Source organism: Gambusia affinis, linkage group LG05 (assembly GCF_019740435.1).
Source record: "Gambusia affinis linkage group LG05, SWU_Gaff_1.0, whole genome shotgun sequence".
NCBI classification, from domain to species: Eukaryota; Metazoa; Chordata; class Actinopteri; order Cyprinodontiformes; family Poeciliidae; genus Gambusia; species Gambusia affinis.
This window is the reverse complement of record NC_057872.1, coordinates 31,576,553-31,598,380: the sequence shown is the minus strand read 5'-3', so window position 1 is coordinate 31,598,380 and position 21,828 is coordinate 31,576,553. Positions and strand designations below refer to the sequence as shown.

Here is a 21,828-nt window from a genome sequence, read left to right as displayed (position 1 = left end):
CTCCAGGAGGTTAGTGACGTCAACAGCGAGGTTCTACAGGACAGGCTGCCAGAGGGGCGGCTCAGAAAGTTGGAGGGAAGATGAGAAACAAATCCTTAAGTTGAATGTAATACTTAATTAGAAATTAGATTTTAAAAAATCGTATCTGCCATCCTCATCTTTCTGATCGTGTCTTAATTCCTCAAGCGCAAATGGAAAAATTTGAGACCAGAAACAGACCAAAGATCTTCTGGAGGAAGCTGCAGCAAGAAACCCTAAGATCTCAAATCATTAATGTATGTTTTAGTTTTATGTTTTATTTTGTATTATGCATATTTTTTGGTATAAGGACATTTATTTTGAAATTTTCTACGTAGGAAGTAGAATCCAGCATGTTAGCATCCTACGGAAGCAAGTGGCTGTAGAGAAATTAAGAGTTTAAAGAATCGGTTTAATGATCTTAGTTCTTCCTCTGAGGGTCAGGCAGCATGTTTACATGTTTAATATCACTTTTTATGTCTTTATTGTACTCATGACAACATCTCATTTAAGTTCCTGTTGTATTTTAGATTGACGGTGGGAAAGAAAGTGGAGCTGGAAGAACTGTACAGATTTAGATCACAGGATTAAAGCTGGGTTATTGACCAACAAGAGGTGGAAATGATCAAATGTAACAATCATTACTTAGTGAAGAAAAGCGAGGAAAAAACATTCAGGAAGGAGAGATAGTCTCTGTAAAAGTCAGAGGCCTTCATTTAGTTCTGGACCATTTAAGCAAAATGTCTTGTTTTGCTTAAAAATGTTAGAAACTGCAAAAAAGAAGAAAGAATCCACAATGTTATCGATTATATTTTTATTTCTTCCACCATATTTTCTCCACTGAGACGAGTCAAGATAAAAATAAGTCCCGCATCAATATTTATAAATTAAACAATTTTTCTGGCTTGTATGCCTGATTATACAAATATTAAAAGGGTGAAAACTAGAAAAACTAAAAGTAAACAGAGTTTATCTGGAGGAGCGGGGCGGGGAGGAAGCAGCAGCCCAGAGGAAACTGGAGCTTCGTGTTTGGGAAACAGCAGCAGAGACTTTCAGAAATAAATAAAATCGTACACAGAAATGGCCCCAGATTACCCAGAATGCACCGGGGTGTCTCCTCTCTACAGACCGCAGCAGGACAGGAAGCAGGAAGTCGGTCGAACCGTCCAGGGCTTCTAAGGCACCAGAAGAGGAAGCGTTGCCGTTTGAACCCTGAAGAGCCGCAGGTTTGGTATCAGGAACGTTTTCAAGGGAATAAACTGGAGCTGCTCCTGACCCGGCGGGTCAGGAGCAGCAGAACGGGAACCGGGCCGGCCTGGTGGAAGTTTAACTGTACGCTGTTGATGTTCTGACAGTCCGATCCTGGATCCGGCATCCGGGTCCTTAGTGTGACTCAACCAGCTGTAGTGTCGCTACTGAACGAATCCGGATCCATAATTCAGCTGGATCAGAACCAAACAACCAGCAGAGCAACGAGAAACAAAGCTGGGATATTTATCCAAAAACAGGCAGTCTCGAAGTGGGCGGAGCTCCAAAGATGGGGCGGGGCTTCAGCTGAAATTCCCACCAATTAAAAACATGGAATGATTTGAACCTGGAGTAACATCCGAGCGGTTCTGGTCCAGCTCGGCTCACAGAGCTCAGGACCAGCTTCACTGGTCCCAGTCAGCTTCCCAGCATCAGATCCCAGTAGAATGTTCCAGTAGATAAATAAACCCTGACCCTTGACCCCATCGGGTCGCTCAGAGTCCAAACTGAACGGTTACACCTCCACCAGAACCAAACGGATTCAAAGCAAAGCAGCGTTTTACAAACCAGTCCTCCCAATTCTTAATCCCAGTCCAATAAAGTAGGAGCTGCGTCCAGTCCCAGACCGGAGCGTCGCTGTCCGAGGATCTCACAGGAAAAAAAGTCAGTGCTGCCAGGTGAGATCACCCTGACGTCCTCTCCGCCAATCAGCAGCCAGAGAACGGGGGGCGGGTCATACCTCCAGGGAGCAGTCGGAGGGGGGGCGGCGCTCAGCTCCTCGACACCGCTCCACCTTCTTGATGACCTCTGACACCACGCACACAGAGGAGGTGAGGCTGAGCAGGAACAGCAGGTCTGCAGGACGGATGGAAACTATTATTATAAAACCAGACAAAACCATCACACTCACTAAAACTAATGGTTTTAAATAAACTCATTTAAAGTCAAACGTCTCTCTGGCAGGTCGTAGTTCCACATCGTTTCATAAAGCACCGTCAGCTTTATGACGCATTTTCATTAAATATGGAAACTTTTTTAATTTAAGAGGCTTGTCTATAAATACACATTAGTATGGACCCAACATGTAACAAACTGACAAAAATAAGGTGCGACACACAAAAAGGTGATGAATTTTTTTCTTAATTCATAATTTAATAGAATTAAAATCCGGTTAAAATGTGATGAATTGGTGTGTTGTACTGAGTTACACCACAGGGTGGCAGTGCTGCTGCTTTTCCAGTCCTCAGAAACGTGAAGAAGGGTACAGAGAGTAAAGATTCTTCGTCTTATTTTAGTTTATTTCCAGGTTATTAACATCCACTAAGCACATTAATGAGATTCCCATAAAGTCTTTATCCTCTACCATTTATTATCCCATCAACAAGTTTTATGTAGACGATGATTTGAGAGTAAAATAAAATTGTTCTACTGTTAGTTGAGCTAACTGCTAAACTGTTAGCAGTTATTCTATTGGCCTGATAGCTGCTGCAGAGGCATAAAATAATGTATTTCTGTCAGAAATGAAGACATTCAGTGAGGGCAAAAATCTGTTCATTATGTTAAAAGTTTGCATTTTATGCCAAATAACTTTTTGTTCATGGCAGTGGGATTATTAAGCCATCACTTTGGCATCATTTGAATTAAATGGACAGCAATAAGATCTGTTTTATGTAGTAGTAGTGTGCATTTTTATTTCCTTTTTTTGGGTGTCCCAAGCCTTAAAATGTTGAAAATGAAAATGTTATATTTTTGGCCTTTGGATTGAGAAAATCAGTTTGAGAACAGGTCAGCGTGCTTTAAATGATCGGCTTATGCCTGACCAGCGTATATCAGGTCCAAAATCAAGTAGGAGGAACAAAAGCGGCGATCAGGAGGAGCGTGTGGGATCAGAACCTCACCCAGGATGCTGAGGCTCTCCGTCTGGAAGACGCTCTGCAGCGGAGGGAAGTAGATGACGAGCAGCTGCCCCATGATGGAGGCCAGGACGGCGTAGCAGAACGTCCTGTTGCTGCACAGGCCCATCTCATGGACCATGCGGGTCTGAGGACACAGTTCATTCATCAGAACGTCAGAAACAGAGGTTCTGGAGTTCTGAACTCCGGGTCAGATACCGGGTCCGGGTCTCACCTGAGAGCGTGAACTCAGAGCGTTGAACATGTCGAAGAAGACAAAGCAGGTGAAGGTCATAGTGGTGTCTCGAGGAGTGATCATGTTGTCCTGCAACTGAATCCAAACAGCACAGAAACCAGATCAGACTGGAGAGCCAATCAGAAGACAGAACCAGCAAAACCAGCAAGCAGGAAGATGGCGCACCTCTCTCCAGAAGACAAACAGCGTCCCGCAGACAATGATGAAGGCTGACACCAGAACCTTGACCAGCAGGCTGCGGGTCAGGATGGTGTCCTTCACATTGCGAGGCGGCTTACTGATGACATCACGGTCCACAGGCTCCACCCCCAAACTGCATATAGAGGCCACATTTAGCTGATGCTGTCCATAATTAGTCAGAAAAGTTACATGTAACAATAAAAATATCAAAGAGAAACAATTTCCAGAAAGTTAAAAAACAGAGAAAACGCTAAAAATCACAGCATTAAAAGACTTCATTTCCCATGATGCTTCTGTACCTTTGAGCGGGCGGTCCATCCATGATGATGTTGATCCACAGGATCTGCATGGCATTCAGAGGGTTGGGGAAGTTCATCAGCGTTGCCAGGGAGATGAGTGTCAGCGCTGCAATGCTCCTGGTGACCAGCAGGGGCAGCGTTAAGCTCAGTTTACCACATTTAAACCAGGAAGCAGAGGAAACGGCATCTCACGTGCTCAGCTGGAACCGGACAAAGTTCTTGATGTTGTTGTAGATTCCTTTTCCTTCCTCGATAGCTGACCTGGAAGTGAAGGGCAGTCTTTTCATTTGAAGGGTAGTAGAATAAAACAGAAGTCTGCATCTTATTCAAACATTCTGGATCCAGCCTTCCCAGCATTCGTCAGCTGGAGCAGCTCCCCCAGTGGCGGACTCACATGATGGTCTGGAAGTCGTCGTCCACCAGAATCATGTCCGCTGCCTCCTTGCAGACGTCGGTGCCCGTCCGGCCCATTGCCACTCCGATGTCAGCCGCCTTCAGCGCCACGGCGTCATTTACGCCGTCGCCAGTCATCGCCACCACAGCACCAAGGTTCTGGAGAGACTGCAGAAACGCAGAAGTCTTCATTTCGGTTCAGAAACCAATCCAGCAGAATGAGTTTTGGTTCTGTGGCCCAGTTTGAAACCGGGTCAGACTCACCTTGACGATCTTCAGCTTGTGTCTGGGGCTGGCCCGGTAGAACACACCCACCTGTGAAGAAAACGATTCAAATTTAGCTTCACTGAGATGATTAGAAAATGGACACAGAGGTGTGTGCGCGCGCATGTGTGTACTTGTCTTTAGTACATTTACTACCTTCACCTGCTCCACCCACAAAAGGAGGCCCTTATAAAAAGTGGGGACATTTTCCTTCACTTTTGTTTCAGTTCTACTGCACTCCTTATTTTATATGCAAATGTACAAAAAACATCTGGCCCGTGTTTCAGTCAATCAGATGCTGTATTATTTAGAGATGATTTACTTAAACATTGTACCCGTTAGTGTAAATTTAGCTATTATGCTAATCTGCGACACTAGGAACTTAAGGAATTAAGCATTGTTGAATCACAGTCTACTGATCATTTTGTTGATGCTGTTTTTGATCAAAACACACTAAAAAAAGTCAAACTATAAGTTTTTGAACAGCTATCAGTTTTGCTTCAAGACAGTTTTAAATACAGCTATATACTGTAAAATTAATTTGACTGTAGTGTCCTAGAACATTTTTTCTGTATTTCATAATACAAAAAACAAGGTATGTACAAAAAATTATTTATCCAATATTTATATCGTATATCTTGAAACCTAAAGTAATCTTTTGATATAAGGTTGCATAGCCAAAATGAATGCACATCATTTATTTATTTTTTTACAACTATGCCTACAATTGGGCGTGCTGTGGCGGTGTAGGGGATAGCGCCACCCACATTTGGAGGCCTTCAGTCCTCGACACGGCCGTCGCGGGTTCGATTCCCGGACGCGGCAACATTTGCCGCATGTCTTTCCCCCTCTCCCTCCCCCTTTCCTGTCAGCCTACTGTCATATAAGGGACACTAGAGCCACAAAAGACCCCTGGAGGGGAAAACAAACAAAACTATGCCTATAATTCACATATTGTTTACTAACACCTGTATTTCTCATTTCCATTCCTTCTTTGCTGAGTGTTGCTAAGACGTTTTATACCATAAATTAAAAACAACTTAGAATTTTGGTCACATGTTTATTTTTGATATATCAGTTGTAAAAGACATTAGTAAGTCTAAATGCATCTTTACTGAACAACCTAGCTCAGGGCAAAGTTAACTTACTGAATTTATCAGCATGTTACAAACTTCTGCTTCCATGAACCACATGTAGTTCGCACTTTAACCACTTGATGGTATAAAATCACTTCCTCTCATAATAGCAACAGTATTATGAGAGGAAGATTCAATTAACCAACATTGGCTGTATTCATGTGAAAGCGATTAAGCTACTTGGTTTCACTTGTCCATAAGAAGGTTAGGAATATCCTGGTAATGGTTTGGAAACATGTTTGAGTTAGAAAACATGCAGCGACTAAAACAAATGGAAGACCTCAGAGTGATAGAAGTACAAGAATGTGTGTGTGTTTTCACCCTAGGAACAATGTTGGACAGTTCCTGCAGGTCCAGATGGTCCACCTCCTCTCCTGACAAGCACTGGCATCCTTTGGAGTAGAGGCCCAGACGGTTTGCTGCGCGCGCACACACACACACACACACACACACACACACACACACACACACACACACACACACACACACACACACACACACACACACACACACACACACACACACCTGTCAGGGGCATTATACTGCTTATATACTCCTTACTAAATGTCCTGTATAGAGATCTGGTGTTTGGTATTTTCCCAGCATTCCTGAAGGAGTCCCAGAGAAATAAATGGCCTTGTCCAAAACGGGCAGATCAGAACCAGAAACTGGAGAATGTTTCGTTGTATTAATGCGGCTCATCCTGGTTTCAACCCCCAGCTCTGTAGGCAGCCATTGTTTTCCATTTGTCAGGTGATTGGCTGTCTGACATTAGAGAGTGACTCTCTCATGATGCTGTCCACAGTAGTTTGTGCTAACTTGTAAAACAGGGGTCCCCAAAGTGGGTCCCTGAGGGCCTCCTGCATGTTTTAGTCTCTCCCTGGTTTAATGCACCTGGATCACATGATGGATCTTTAGAGACCGAAGAGGAACTTTGACCTGCTGAAAGGTTGTTGGTGCCACCAGGGAGAAAACTAAAACGTCCAGGATGCAATCGGCCCTCCAGGACCCACTCTGGGGGCCCTTGATGTAGATGGATCTGATCTGATCAGGAGGGAGAAACGTGTATGTGTGTGTGTGTGTGTGTGTGTGTGTGTGTGTGTGCTGCAATTCCTATAAATAAATGAGACATTTTGAGGTCTGGTTTCTCCCTCTGCAGGGATCGTTCATAAAACAGTCAGACAGCTAGTTGTGATTCTGGTTTTGGGGTCAGAGGTCATGGGTGGGGTTTGGTCTTGGATCAGTTTGTGTAACTGAAGCAGACGGACCACTTTAAAAGAAGGTTCTGGTTCTGACAGTCCTGATTTCATCCCTCCATGTTTTAAAAATATAAATATCGAAGTTGACCATGACGTTACGGTAAAAGCGTCTTCAGAGGAACGGAGGGAGTAAAACTGCTTCGCTTCATTCCAGCCCGACTTAAGGTGAGTTCAGGTGATACTAAAGCTGCTGTGAGCAGCGTGACCTCTGACCTATTGACACGGCCGTCTCCTGGGAGTCTCCGGTGATCATCTTGATGGCGACCCCGGAGTTGAGCAGCGTAGCGATAGCCTCTTTGACCCCTTCCCTGGGCGGGTCGATGATGCCCACCAGGCCCAGGAAGGTCAGGCTCCCCATCTGGGAACCCGAGGCGAACGCCAGCACTGAGTGGCAGACAGAGGTCACACAGGGGTCAGAGACAGGTCAATGAAAGGTCAGAACATCCTGATCTCATCTCTGATCGGTACCTCTGAGGCCTGAGGTGCCCATGTAGCTGATCTGCTGCTGGTAGAGCTCCCTCTGCTGGTGGGTCAGAGGAAGGTTGGAGCCTCTGCTGTTGTAGCAGCTGCAGAAACGGATCACCTGCTCATAGGCGCCCTTCATGAAGTAAACTCCACTTTTATCCTGGAGGGGGCAGCAGAGAACCAGAGGAGCTACAGCAGCAGAGGACGCACTGCAGACATCAGTCCGGGGCCCGGACCCGAATCCGGATCCCGGATCCAGATATCAGCCTGTACCTGCTGTGTGCGGTGGACGCAACGAACAGCCATCCATTTCTGCTCGGAGCTGAAGGGATGCTCCTCCAGACGGATGAACTCCTGCTGAAGGCTCTCCAGGCCCATCTGAGGAAAACACAAACTACCGTCACGTCTGACCGCAGCTATCTGCTCTGGCTGATGGTTTCCTCAAACTTTTAACCAGAAGTGAGCAGAAAGATCCACCAAAGTCCATCTGGACTGGTCGGTTTCTGCCCGCTCCAATGGGCTCCATTTTGAAATAAAAGCTGGTTCTGTGATGGAGACCCAGACGTTTGATCGGACTCTGGATGTTTATCAGAGCAAGTTGGTTCCAGGCGATAAGAAGCGGCTGCTGTTACCTTCATGGCGAGGGCGATGAGCGCGCCGTCTGTGGGACGCCCCAGCAGGTTCTGGTTCCTGATGATTGAGTCGTTGCACACACAGCCCACCTGGAACAGCAGCAGGTGCATCAGCCCTTTGGTTTGAGCTTCATCTAAAACGTTTTACTTTCTAACATCAGAACTACAGAGAAGCAGACCTGGTTTTCTCACCTCCACAACTTTACTGATGGAAGGGCAGGCGAGGCCGTGGACCACCTCTCCGTCCAGCAGAACCTCTCCGGTCCCGTTGTAGCCCACGCCTGTGACCTGCAAGACAGCACTGAGGGTTTAACAACCCAAACATCTGCTTGTTTCCTGGACCCAGAGATGTTCTGGTCCACCTGGTTCAGAGGAACGGATCAACTGCCAGGTCAAACATATGAACTGTGTTTTTCAGCTTGGACCCCCAACGGTTATTTTACAATAAACGAGGCGAAGTCCTAAACGACCACACAGCTTCTGTAGTCTGACCACACCAGGGGTCACCGAGCTTTCTGAGCCTGGGCGCCGCTTCACGGGTCCAGAGCAACACGAAGTTCTGAACTTTAACCACAGGAAATTTATTTAAAGAAAATTTATAATTTACTTTTAAAAAAATCTAAATATAAACAAACGTTCTTAATTCAATGTAAAAACATTAAATTACATAATTTTTGGCAGTGCTCCCTAAAGACAACGACTATTTTTAGAACTTGTTCTGCAGACGACCGGGGGCCCGCGGGCCCCGTGTCGGTGACCCCTGAACTACAACACAGTGGTGGTCTAATGCCACTGCCATGAACAAAATGTTATTTTAAATAAAATGAAGAACTTTTAACATAATGAACATTATTTTACTCGCTGCATGTCTTCATTTCTCACTGAAATACTTTATTTTATATCTCTGTAGCAGCTGTCAGGCCAATACAATCATAGCTAATACTTTAGCCGTTAGCAGCTAAGCTAGCGGGACTACTAGCACCAAAATGCTAACACAGTAGAAGTTATTTCACTCTCAAAGAAACATCTACATGAGACTGGTTGATGGAAGAACGAAACGTTAAGGGAATGATTTCCATGTGCTGAGTGGACGTCACCGAGAGCAGCAGCAGCGCCACCCGGTGGCCCAACTCAGTACAACACCTCAATTCAATGAACTAACTCCTGTTTTCATTCTGGCAAATGATCAGTAAAACATGATCACACCTTTGTGTGCCACCCCTCGTTATAAATTTGTTACAAATTAGAGTCATGTCAACATTTAATTTTGAATTTAAAAAATAGTAAAAAAAGTCAAATTGATTGGAAATCCCATGATGCCCACATTGAGGCCTTCTGAGCAGCCGGTCCCTGGTGAAAACTAACCTGACCCATCAGCAGCTCTGTATCGCTGTACAAACTGTTAGACCGGAACCAGGCCGTCTGTCCTGACCCAGAACCCGACTGACCCAGAACCCGACTGACCCGCTCAGCAGAAATCTGCTGTGTAACCTGTGGGTTCAGACCTCAGCATGGAGTCCGTCTGAGGTGAAGACCTGGGTCACAGTCATCTCGTTCTTGGTCAGCGTTCCAGTCTTGTCTGAGCAGATCACGTTGCAGCAGCCTAGCAGGAACCACAGGAACAACGTTACCATGGAAACAAGCAGCGGCTGCACGCCGCCGCCTCCCTCAGCGCTACGTACTCAGAGTCTCCACGATGGGTAGCTTCTTGACGATGGCTCTCTTCTTCACCATGCGCATCACGCCGAGCGCCAGCGTCACCGTCACCACGATGGGCAGACCCTCTGGGATGGCCGCCACCGCCAGGCTGCAGCACAGGAGAAACTCTTCACTGATTCACACAAACCGCCGCCAGGTCTGCCTCTGCAATCAGCCGCAACCTTGGAGGAGAACAAGGTTAGCATGAAGCTACCTGACGCCGATGGTGAACATGTCCAGGGTCCTCTTCCCCTGCAGCCAGCCCACCAGCATGATGACCCCTGCAACGGCACACAGAGCACAAGAGCATGAAGAAGAGGCTGAGGCAGAGCTGGGTCTGCAGAGGCCTGCGGCTCACCGATGATGCCAAAGGAGTAAAGCGACAGCTGCTTCCCCAGCAGGTCCATGCTCTTCTGGAGGGGCGTCTTAGGAGCCTGCAGCAGGAGACGGGAAGGAGGAGAACTGAGGAGGCGCCACCAGGTCTGGAAACACTTGAGGAAACCAAACTGTTCTGCGTCTAAAGGTCAGCAGCTCCCCCTGCAGGAGGCAGTCTTTACTACTTCCTGTTAGTTCATTTTTAAACATTTAACTGCATTTTTACGGAAAAGATGATCTTCATGCAGCTTTAATTTAAAAACTGCAAACATTCCCAGAAGGAAAATGTTCTAATTTCTTCCTCCGGTTTCATTTATGGTGTTCCTGCAGAGTTCAGCCTCCAAACATACAAACTGCCGTCATCGTCAGTCAAAACAATAACAAATGGAAATCAGGCAGGAAACAACAGTTTATGGGCCGGAAGTCCAAAACGTGCTAATGAACATTCCTGCTGTGGAGCAGAAACATTTTACCTTTGTGATTCCACTCCCAGCAAATTGGTGCCAACGTGAGACAGGAACTGGTATTCTGCTAAGACTAAACCTAGAGGCCAGCTGGGATGTGACGTCTGAGCTGGAATCTGTTTTGAGAAACTTTTTGATAAATAAAAAGAAAAAAGGCTGGAAATGTCTTCCTTTTAAATGATTATCCCGAGCCGGATCTCATTTCTTAAACCAGAATCTCTGCTCGTTTCCGTCTCTGTTAAAACTCCTCATTATTTCATGTGTGGCGGCCATCTTGGATCCTGAACCCAGCGTTGCTCAGAGACCTTTCAGATTTTCATTTGGATATTTTCCAACTCTTCCGCTGGTCAACATGTTCCTCTCCGTCTCTCGGACCAGCAGAACTCACCTCCTCCGCCTGCATCATCTTGAAAACTTCCCCGAACTCAGAGTTTTCTCCAGTTCCGATGACGATGCCCTGAGATCAGACACCAGGTTCAGAACCTCCATCAGAACAGGGGAAGGTGGAGGCAAGGTCAAAGGTCATGCTGGTACCTTGGCTTTGCCGCAGCGAACCAGCGTCCCCATGAAGGCGATGTTGCTGCGGGAGGCGATGTTCCCATTGGAGGCGGGCGGCTGGGGGGTCGTGGACTTGGAGCTGGGGTGGGTCTCCCCCGTCAGGCTGGACTCATCGATGGACAGGTCGCTCGCCTGCAGGAGGAGGGCAGGGGTTACCCGGAGAGCCAGGCGAGGAGGAAACAAACGGAACCAGCAGCGTCCTCACCTCATACAGCCGCAGGTCCGCAGGGACCCGCTCCCCCACCGACAGGCACACGGTGTCTCCAGGAACCAGGTCCCGGGCCAGCAGGTGCTCCAACTGTCCGTCCCTAATGCTGAGAGGACGGACTGGGTCAGAGAGGAACCGCCCACAGCAAGAGGAAGAAGAGAGAACCCTCACCAGTGACATTCTGGAGGCACCAGCTTCCCCAGCTCCTCCAGTGATTTCTCTGAGCGGTATTCCTGCAGAGAGAGAGAAGGAATCGCACTCGGTCAGAACTGGGGCAGGAAAGGAAGCAGCAGGAGGATCCCAGACCCAAACCTCTGAAAGGATTACCGAGTCCTGCTGGACTCAAGTCCTCCCATCATCTCAGAAGATCAACTCCGGTTTACTGTAAGGTCAATAGGAAATTTCAGTCTATTGCTGCCTGCAACCAGTTTCTTTTCAGAGAAAATTAAAAAATCAGAGGATTAATCTGAACATCCACTATAAAGTCAGAACCAACACTGAACCCAAACAGAACAAATACAGGAAAAATGACCCAATTTCAACTAGTTAATTATAAAACCCTACAGGAAATTATAAGTCAACTCAGCTCCAGTTCCTGCTGTCTGGATGTTCTAGATCTATAAGTCTAGAACATTTCTTTAAGAAAGTTCTGCCTGTTGTTGCTGATCTGATCCAGATAGTAACTCATCGTTTCTCATCAGGCTTTGAAAACAGCAGGAATCAAACCACTGATAAAAAGAACAATCTGGATGTGCTGTGGTGGCGTAGGGGACAGCGTGACCCACATCTGGAGGCCTTCAGTCCTCAACGCGGCCGTCGTGGGTTCGATTCCCGGACCCAGCCGACGTTTACTGCATGTCTTCCCCCTTTCCTGTCAGCCTGCTGTCATATAAGGGACACTAGAGCCACAAAAGACCCCTGGAGGGGAAAACAAACAAAACTATGCCTATAATTCACATATTGCTTACTAACACCTGTATTTCTCATTTCCATTCCTTCTTTGCTGAGTGTTGCTAAGACGTTTTATACCATAAATTAAAAACAACTTAGAATTTTGGTCACATGTTTATTTTTGATATATCAGTTGTAAAAGACATTAGTAAGTCTAAATGCATCTTTACTGAACAACCTAGCTCAAAAAAAAAAGAAGAAGAAAAACAACAATCTAGACAAATCGCTACTGCAGAATTACAAGCCAACCTCTGACCTCTGACCTCTGATTCATCAGTAAAGTTACTGAAAAAACTGTGTAAACAGTTAAATAACTTCCTAACAACAACTAACTGCTTTGACTCCTTCCAGTCTAGTTTCCATGGTTACCGCAGCACAGAGACTGGCCTAGTCAAAGTGTTCAATGACATCCATATAAATACGGACTGTGGGAGAACCACAGTTCTGGTTCTGGTTCTGTTGGACCTCAGTGTTGACCAGGACATATTACTGAATGGACTGGAGAGTTGGGTCGGACTCTCCGGTCCAGAGATCAACTGGTTTGAATCTTACATAAAGAACAGGGATTTCTTTGTTTCAATTGGAAACTTCTCATCAAAGAGGTCAAAGGTCACATGTGGGGTACCCCAAGGTTCAATCCTAGGACCCTCTTATTCAATATCTATATGCTCCCACTGGCTCAGGTTATAACAGGAAATAATATTAGCTACCATAACTATGCAGATGACACACAGCTCTACATTATGATGTCACCAGGTGACCTTTGACCCCATCCAATCACTGAACAGATGCTTAAAACAGATAAATGAGGGGATGAGACAAAACTGAAGTTATTATTTTTGGACCTAAAGAGGATCTAGAGTTATAGATCTAGAGTCAGTGCACAGCTTCAGTTATTACAACTAAAAATCAGCAATCAGCCCGAAACCTGGGAGTAGTGATGACCTCTGACCTGAACCTTCAGAGCCACATAAAGACAATTACAAAGACGGCCTTCTATCACCTGAAGAACATTTCCAGGATTAAAGGACTAATGTCTCAGCCAGATCTAGAGAAACTCATCCATGTGTTTATCTTCACGTTGTGATTTATTACTCATTCTGCGCAAAACAGAACCGACAGCATCCGGTTTAGGATGTGGACTAAAAACCAACCTGATTAGGATTTTATTAGAAACGTAATTAATTGCTAATTTATTGATGGAACCTGATTTAATGTTGTGTTTTTATTGTTGATTCTATGTTTCATTGTGTTTCTGTGTTTGATTTGATGTAAAGCTCTTTGAAATGCCTTGCTGCTGAAATGTGCTATACTAATAAAATTTGATTGATTGATTGATATAATGGTAACAGAGCAGATGCTCTGGGTTCTAGAACAACAATGACTAGAAATGTGAGCGACAGGCTGTTGCATGTTAGCTTCCTGCTAAGTGGAAGACGGCAAAATGAATGTAAAGTCAGACATGAATAACAAATTACGGGTTGGTGACTAAATAGTTTCTACATTTATAGATAATTAAAACATGCTTAACACAGAAGTACTAATATCAGCTTTTAATCACTACAAAACAACGAAGACTAGCTGCCATGTTTATGCCCCGTTATTGCAATTTTTTACTTAAGTCAAAATTGATTTCCTTCTTGTAGTTTAATCCCTATTTGTTCTATGTAATGACGCTGTGATGCAGTGAGGCTGGGTTGCTGGTTCTGATTCGCTCTCCTCAGGGTTTGTGAACGTGAACAGGACTCACCTGCACGAAGGCGACCGTCACCACAATGATGATGGCCTGTCAACACAGAGGAAGAGACGATCAGGTGGAGGCAGCAGGGCTGGGCTCCACTGCCGGAACCAACACCAATGTTCCAATAAAGACCACTGGACCAACCCAGGCCTGGAAACTCTGGAGGATCCTTCAGAACCCTCTCAGGACCGACAGGGTTTGGTCCTGAACAGTTCTACATATCAGAAACATTCACAAAGTGCTGAGAAGCTGAGCTCCTGCCTGTTGCCCTGTGAGCAGCAGCCCTCTCAACCTGGAGTGTATGGAAGGATGGAAATAAGAAAGAAGCATCCTGTGGGAATGTGAGGAGTGCAGAGTGAGAGCAACTGCTAAGAGCCTACCAGAAAAAATAAAAAGGCCTGAAGTAATTTAATGAAAAACAGGAATAAAAACTGTTTTTATGAACTTCTTGTTTAGAAATAAACCTGGAAACTTCAATTCCGATTTTAGTTTTTCTCTTTGTAAACCGTTCAGAATGCTTGACAGACAGAAATGTTAAATAACTATCAGACACTGAAAGCTGAGATCGTTCTGGAAAAAAGACAGACTCAGCGCACGTTTTGGAGAATTTTACAGCCATAAAAATAAAAAAGAAATACCAGGCAGCCCAGTTACAATTACAGTCATAAGAGGGAGGAAGTCATTTTGCTTCTGTTGCTGCAGCAGCAGCAGCATCATCAGCAGCAGCAGCAGCAGCAGCTGCAGCAGCATCAGCAGCGACAGCAGCAGCTGCAGCAGCAGCAGCGACAGCAGCTGCAGCAGCAGCATCAGCAGCATCAGCAGCATCAGCAGCGACAGCAGCAGCTGCAGCAGCAGCAGCAGCAGCTGCTGCAGCAACATTCCCCAGCTGCTGGTGATCAGACAGGTTTAAAGGAGGATCAGACAGTTCTAGCTGAACGTACCACGGTGATGCTGATGGCATCATCTAACTGGTGCATGATGACGCTGATGACGGCCGAGGCGAGCAGCAGCAGGATGAGAGGATCTTTGAACTGCAGAGGAACAAAGAGAGAGATTAAAGAGCTGCAACAACAACATGGCAGCCAGAGCTGCTGCTGAGAGGAAGCTTCACACCAGCAACACCTTCAGCAGGTGAGCACCGTCAACCTGGAGGAACAGAGTTCAACCTTCAATCCAAAATAAAATCCTGACTCTGCAGAATCAAACATCCTGCTTTTCTCTGTGTCTGAAGTTCAGTCAGAACCAAACCTGCCTGGTTCCTGGTCAGACACAGAATCCTGTCTGTCTCAGATGACAAAGAGTCAGCAGAAATCAGCCCAGATCCTCCAGGGAACAGTTCCCAGTCTGGAACGACACTAACCGATACATCGGACTAAGTTTTAGTTGTTTTAGAGTGAAGCAACCGACCAATCAGATGCCTGTGAGCTGCAGCTTTTATGTTTCTGTGTGTAAACAGTGACAGCCGCAGAACAAACAGTCCAACGTTTCCAGTTTCTGGATGTTGGAGCCACTTCCTGTTCAGCTGGAACATCAGCTCTGATCCGATCTCTGATCCGATCTCTGATCCGATCTCTGATCCGATCTCTGATCCGATCTCTGATCCGATCTCTGATCCGATCTCTGATCCGATCTCTGATCCGATCTCTGATCCGATCTCTGATCCGATCTCTGATCCGATCTCTGATCCGATCTCTGATCCGATCTCTGATCGCTGCTGCAGCCTCTAGTCCTCCTCAGCAGGAAGTAGGAGCCCAACAAGCCCCGCCCCCCTCCAGCATCATCCGTTACCTGGGAGATGTACTTCCTCCATAGCGGCTCGTCTTCACTGATGTCGAACTCGTTCCAGCCGTGGTAGACCCTCCGCCGGGTCACTTCCTCCTGGGTCAGACCAGCCTGCAAGTCCGCCTGCAGAAAGACAGAGGGCGCTGTCAGTCAGCCTCAGTAAACATCAGTTTGTCTGGTTTGGTCTTTAAATCCACTCAGTCGTCAAAAAGGTCCTGAGGCTGATAATAATTTGAATCTGAAGTTAAAGTATTAAATATTTTGTTACTTTTAAAATCGATAAAGCTCAGTGTCCGTCCTTAATGTAGGCACAGACTGTGAGTTATGTCAAAGTTCATGTTTTCATCTGTGATGTAGAGAGCGGCGGCGGCGGCGGCCTCAGGCGCTCGTCTTCCCTGGCTCTTGTTTGAGTCTCTGGAGGAGCTGCACTGGAATGAATTTGTTTTTGCTTCTGCACAATGACAACATAGCATCCTGATTTGCTCTGGTACCAGCAGTTTGTTCTCATAACAATACGGCTTGGTTCTGGTAATATTGCGAGCTGGTTCTTCAGAACTGTGATCCTGGCCCTGATTCTCCGCCGTAGATCTGGATCAGAACCTGCGACTCGTTCTCACAGTTCAGCTCCAGATGAAGCTGCTATTAACAAAAAACCAGGAATCGGGTTTTAATTCTTTGCTTAATGCACTGTAAAACAGGAATCCTGATTCAACTCGGAAGCTCCGTTAATTCCTGTTTTTAGAGGCTCGGCTCCAGACTTTTTATGGTCCAATCGTTTCTCCTGACCCGGTTCTGATGAGATCCGGTCTGAGTAAACAGAGCAGTGAGGGAACCACAACCATAAAGATAACACAGTTGATCTGGTTTCCATGGAGACGGTCATAATCAGAGCTCCACGTAAGCTCACGGTTCCGGACCGGATCAGCAGGTGGCGGATCGGCTTCAGGTTCATAATTATTCATACAGGCGGAGAAACGTGAACAAACATTAAACTCATTTGGTTCATGAATTTATAGAACTAAATGTTTAAAGTTTATTTCATGTTTTCACCAGTTTTGTGGAGATGATCACATGAACAGATATTTATTGGTTCTGACCCGATCGGGTCGGCTCACCTGCAGGACGCACGCTACTTCATTAACCGGGAGTTCTGAGGCTTTTCTGGACGTCAGTACCGGGACCATGGTCTCATCTTCACCACAGGGATGGTTCTGGGAAAGCTGCACACACACACACACACACACACACACACACACACACACACACACACACACACACACACACACACACACACACACACACACACACACACTGGGTCAGAACCAGGAGTACAGGTTCTGGAGTTTCACGGGGTCAGAACCGGAACAGACACATCGTCTGATTCAGTGTAGACTGTTACAGCTGACTGGGTCAGAACCGGGTCCAAACAGAACCCAGGAGACAACACGGAGTAAAAGAGCCGTTCTACAGAACCGGGTCTGAAGCTCCGACCCGGTTCTGCTGAGGGAAGGGCTGCCACTTCTCACATTGACTGTGAAGTTTCTGGTTCTGCTCAGCCAACCCGACCGGACTGGACCTGACTGCTGCATGATGAACCAGAACCAGGAGCTGCTGGACCAAAACCCAGAGGAACAAATTATGAATTACTGATGTGAACGTCAGAGAGCAGCTCGCCCCCTGCAGGCCCAGCGGGGAGCTGCTCTCCTCCCTGTCCAGACTCTATAAGTCACCGGGTCGGCACCGGGTCGCTCCAGAACCTGAAGCCGGCTCTGACCTCAGGGAAGCATCTGAAGCACGCAGGAGAGGATCTGGAAAAACCTGACATGGAGGAATGTTCCCTGGAGGTCAGAGGTCAGAGGTCAGGCTCTGGGCCTGAGAGCCGCGCCAGAGTGACGGCCGGCAGAGGCCTGGAGCATGAGGCCGTCCCGTCGACATCTTAACCCCAGCGGGGTCACAGGGTCGCAGCCTCCAGACTCTGAAGTTCTGGTAAATATGGTTTGGACTCCAGAACTCATGCAAAGTTCAGTCAAAGCAGCTCAGGATCCCTTTCACTTCATCAGCCCTTAGAAACTTTCAGAAAAGTAACAAGAATAAATTAAGTTTAGCTCAAAATGAAAGGAAACAGAAAAACCGGACCATTTCTCTATCAGTACCAGAACCAGGTTCTGGTTTTACTCCCAGCCTTACCTCCAGCGGCTGGACCGTGATCTCCTGGTTTTCCTGGTTTTTCTTTTTCTGCCACAGCGCCGGGAACGGGAAGCGAAACATCTTGGTACCGGTCGGGTTCTGCTGCAGAACCGTCAGGAGGAACCAGCCGGCTGTCGCCTCTCAGAATGAGTCAGAGGCAGGAGACGCTGAGCATTTAAAGAAAACACGGCTCCGCCCCGCCGGGCCCAGCCACAGCCGGTTCTGCAGGCTCCGCCCACCACCTGACACCTGCCTGCAGGAGGCCGCTCCTTCCTGATGGATCGACAGGAACTCGGCTGGACCTGCAGAACGTCGTCTGACCCGACCCGGATCCCGTCCAGAACGTCCTGGAATCTGATCCAGTGGACCGGATCAGCAGTTCTCTGGGCCAGTGATGAAAAATACTTTCATCACTGGCCAGAGAAAACATAAACACGACCAGAGAGGCACAGAGTAACTAGCATGAGGACGACGACCGCAGGGGGTCCGTCTCCGCCGTCAGCATGATGGCGGCTGCTTTTCTGAACCAACAAGTTTCTCCATCGTTCAGGATCACATGTGTCAAACTGGTGGCCTGGGGGCCAAACCCGGCCCGCCGCGGCCTCTTCAGAGGGCCTCACTGAATGCAGACAACTTTTATTAAGGTTCAGACGGTTTGTTCGTTTTCACTAAAACGAACCGTTTTAGGATATTCATCATAATCGGACATGAGGTTCTACAGAACCAACATCAGGACCAAAACATCCCAATCGGATTTCAGAATCACGTTTCTGATCCCAAACATTTTTGTTGACAAAACCCTGGACCCAGAATGGGTTCTGCTCTGCTCTGGTTGTGTCCCGGTTCTGTCCTGGTCCATCACCTGGAGTTTCCTCTGAGAAAGCGGGTCGGGTCACCTTCGGTCTCTGCAGGAACTTCTGCTCTAATATTAGACACACCATGTGACAGCGGGCCTAATTAGAGCAGAGGAAGACGAGGAGGAGGAAGAGGAAGTCTGATGATGATTTACCGTTATCATCTCACTCTCCTTCAGGACAAAGGTCCATTTAGAACAGCCGGGCCCAGAGAAAAACCTAGAGAACCAAAACTTCTGGAGAATAGAGAACCGCAGACTGGGTCCAAACCAGCAGGGAACATCTGGAACCATCAGATCCATGATTGGCAGCACGTCTGCTTATCAACTAATAATAGAGCTAATTAGTCAATAAGCCCTGACTAGCTAACTTTAAAAACATTTAGCGCACTTAGCTTCCCCTAAATTAATCCATGTTAAACACTAACTTTTTCTGCAAGTTTAAAAACTTTCAGTTGAATAAAGTTCAATATTTGTGTTGAAGTTTTGGTTAGATTTTAACGTATCGCTTTGCCAGCTTCCATTAATTACCATGTTGGCTTAGCGCTTTAGCTTCCATTAATTACCATGTTGGCTTAGCGCTTTAGCGATAGCTTCCATTAATTACCATGTTGGCTTAGCGCTTTAGCGATAGCTTCCATTAATTACCATGTTGGCTTAGCGCTTTAGCGATAGCTTCCATTAATTACCATGTTGGCTTAGCGCTTCGATAGCTTCCATTAATTACCATGTTGGCTTAGCGCTTTAGCGATAGCTTCCATTAATTACCATGTTGGCTTAGCGCTTTAGCGATAGCTTCCATTAATTACCATGTTGGCTTAGCGCTTTAGCGATAGCTTCCATTAATTACCATGTTGGCTTAGCGCTTTAGCGATAGCTTCCATTAATTACCATGTTGGCTTAGCGCTTTAGCGCTAGCTTCCATTAATTATCATGTTGGCTTAGCGCTTTAGCGCTAGCTTCCATTAATTACCATGTTGGCTTAGCGCTTTAGCGCTAGCTTCCATTAATTATCATGTTGGGTTAGCGCTAGCTTACATTAATTACCATGTTGGCTTAGCGCTTTAGCGATAGCTTCCATTAATTATCATGTTGGCTTAGCGCTTTAGCGCTAGCTTCCATTAATTATCATGTTGGGTTAGCGCTTTAGCGCTAGCTTCCATTAATTATCATGTTGGGTTAGCGCTTTAGCGCTAGCTTCCTCCAACATCGCCAGAAGCTGCGTCTCCAGGATCAGTAAACACACCAGCCGCTCAGCCATGTTTACTTTCCAGCAGATTAAAATCCAAACTTCCTGCTTCGGGCTGAACGCAGGTTGAGACCAAGATGTCTGCCAGCAGCTCCAGACTCAGTTCGCTCCCTTCAGTGGGAAAATACCAGATTATTTTTCAGCTGCAGGATCCAAAATGGCTGGAGGTTCTGGAAGAGTCCGAATCATCCAGGTAGGAACAGCAGGTGCAGGAGCTCACCTGGAAAGCCAGCATAACTTTAATGGATCAAGCAGCAAAACGGCTCAACCCGGTACCGGTCCGGTCCATCAAGGTGGGATCAGATTACATCACAGCCGAGCCTCCTTAACCCAATTACTGATCTCAATTCTCCTGCTGTCTGATCCGAATCGGACCTGATAGCCCACTCTGCTGCAGAACCACATAATCGAACCATTCTCCTTCAGCAACTCGAACCAGAACAAATTTCTCTTTCTGATCGCTGGGAGAAGTTTGGGTCGGACCATCCTCCGAACAGGACATAAAGAGCCCAGAGTGTCGCATGGTGACCAGGTGAGAGAAGAACCTGACTGGACCCGGAAAGGAAACCTGTCAGCAACTCCTGGGTCCAGAATGGGACCAAAAGGAACCAGTAAGGAACCAGAGTGGAGCTTCTATAGGGACTGTGGCTCCTGTTAGCCTCCGTTAGCTCGTTAGCTTCCCATCAGGAAGCTGCCAGAAACTGTTAAACGGCTAAGAACCAGAAGGACCACCAGCAGAACCGATACAGAACATCAGAGCAACAACACCTCGGAGTCCAGTCAGAAGACAGGAAGCTCGGTTACGTGCGTCCAGTCCGCTTTCCGGTAGCACCAGCGGCTAACAGCCGAGAGCAGCAGCTTCACTCCGGGATACAAACTCCCTAAACTAGTCGCCGCCGCCTGCGCTTCCTCCGCGGAAAGCCGGTTTTCCGCTGGAGCCAGCGGGCTCCACCGGTTCCGAAATACGGTGTCGTTTGGAAGACTGACATAAAAGATTCCGAACTTACCAACAGCTCCCGTTTCTTCAACATCTTCCGAGAAATCCCACCGCAAAGCGACTGGAGAGGACAGAGTCCACCATGTTGTTAGGTAGAGTGGAGGGAGCCCTTCATAATAAAAGCATCAAGTGCCCCAGAATAAAAGCATCCAGAGTCCACCGTATTAGCTTCACCAGGTCAGAACCATCATCAAAATCATCACCATGGTCATTGAAATAAACTGTAAAATGATAACTGATTCAGGAAATGTTCAACTTTATTGAACTGAACATGTTGGTTTTATTAGATGAACAGAATAACTTAATAATACATGTAAATCAGTATTTCTGACTCTTCTGTCAGGATGTTTATATCTATAAATTGTGTAAAACATGATATTAAAAGAAACAATCAGAACTAGCTATGTGTTTTTATTCAATTCAAAAATTATGAAACAGAAATAGTATTGCAATAGTTGAAAACTAGAGACAGCAGCGTGTTGGAGCAGCTGTTAGCTGGGACTTTATCTTTTTCAAGATTTCAGTTCATTTTTCAGTTTCAATGTCACTGTTTGAACAATTATTCCCTTTGGTTCTGGTTGCTCTCCAGATGCAACATTTGACCCACAAATCTGGAACAGAAATTTCAGAAAACTGTAAAATAGCTGAAACACCGAGTTCCTTCAAACCCATTTTAACCATAATAAATGAAACATTGGCCTACATATTTGTGTATGATGTTAT

General features: G+C 46.4%; 1 protein-coding gene across 2 annotated transcripts; it reads right to left on the bottom strand.

Annotated features, from left to right (window-relative positions):
• Positions 1-817: 817 nt before the first annotated feature.
• atp2c1 (ATPase secretory pathway Ca2+ transporting 1) lies at positions 818-21,337 on the bottom strand. 2 transcript variants are annotated; one of them, XM_044115793.1, is made up of 27 exons: positions 21,116-21,337; positions 16,935-17,039; positions 15,826-15,942; positions 14,979-15,068; positions 14,047-14,082; positions 11,517-11,578; positions 11,343-11,451; positions 11,114-11,269; positions 10,968-11,036; positions 10,099-10,174; positions 9,955-10,021; positions 9,725-9,849; positions 9,548-9,645; positions 8,235-8,330; positions 8,043-8,132; positions 7,684-7,788; positions 7,414-7,570; positions 7,159-7,329; positions 6,008-6,105; positions 4,551-4,601; positions 4,288-4,454; positions 4,086-4,154; positions 3,894-4,010; positions 3,580-3,727; positions 3,394-3,489; positions 3,165-3,306; positions 818-2,121 (listed from the first exon to the last, which is right to left on the bottom strand). In XM_044115793.1, exons 1-27 carry the CDS (start codon positions 21,137-21,139, stop codon positions 2,000-2,002), a joined length of 2,763 nt encoding a protein of 920 aa, XP_043971728.1. In that variant the 5' UTR covers positions 21,140-21,337; the 3' UTR covers positions 818-1,999. The 2 variants fall into 2 exon arrangements, with proteins under 2 accessions (XP_043971728.1, XP_043971727.1); XM_044115792.1 differs by lacking the exon at positions 21,116-21,337 and adding an exon at positions 18,007-19,544.
• Between the last annotated feature and the right edge of the window lie 491 nt (positions 21,338-21,828).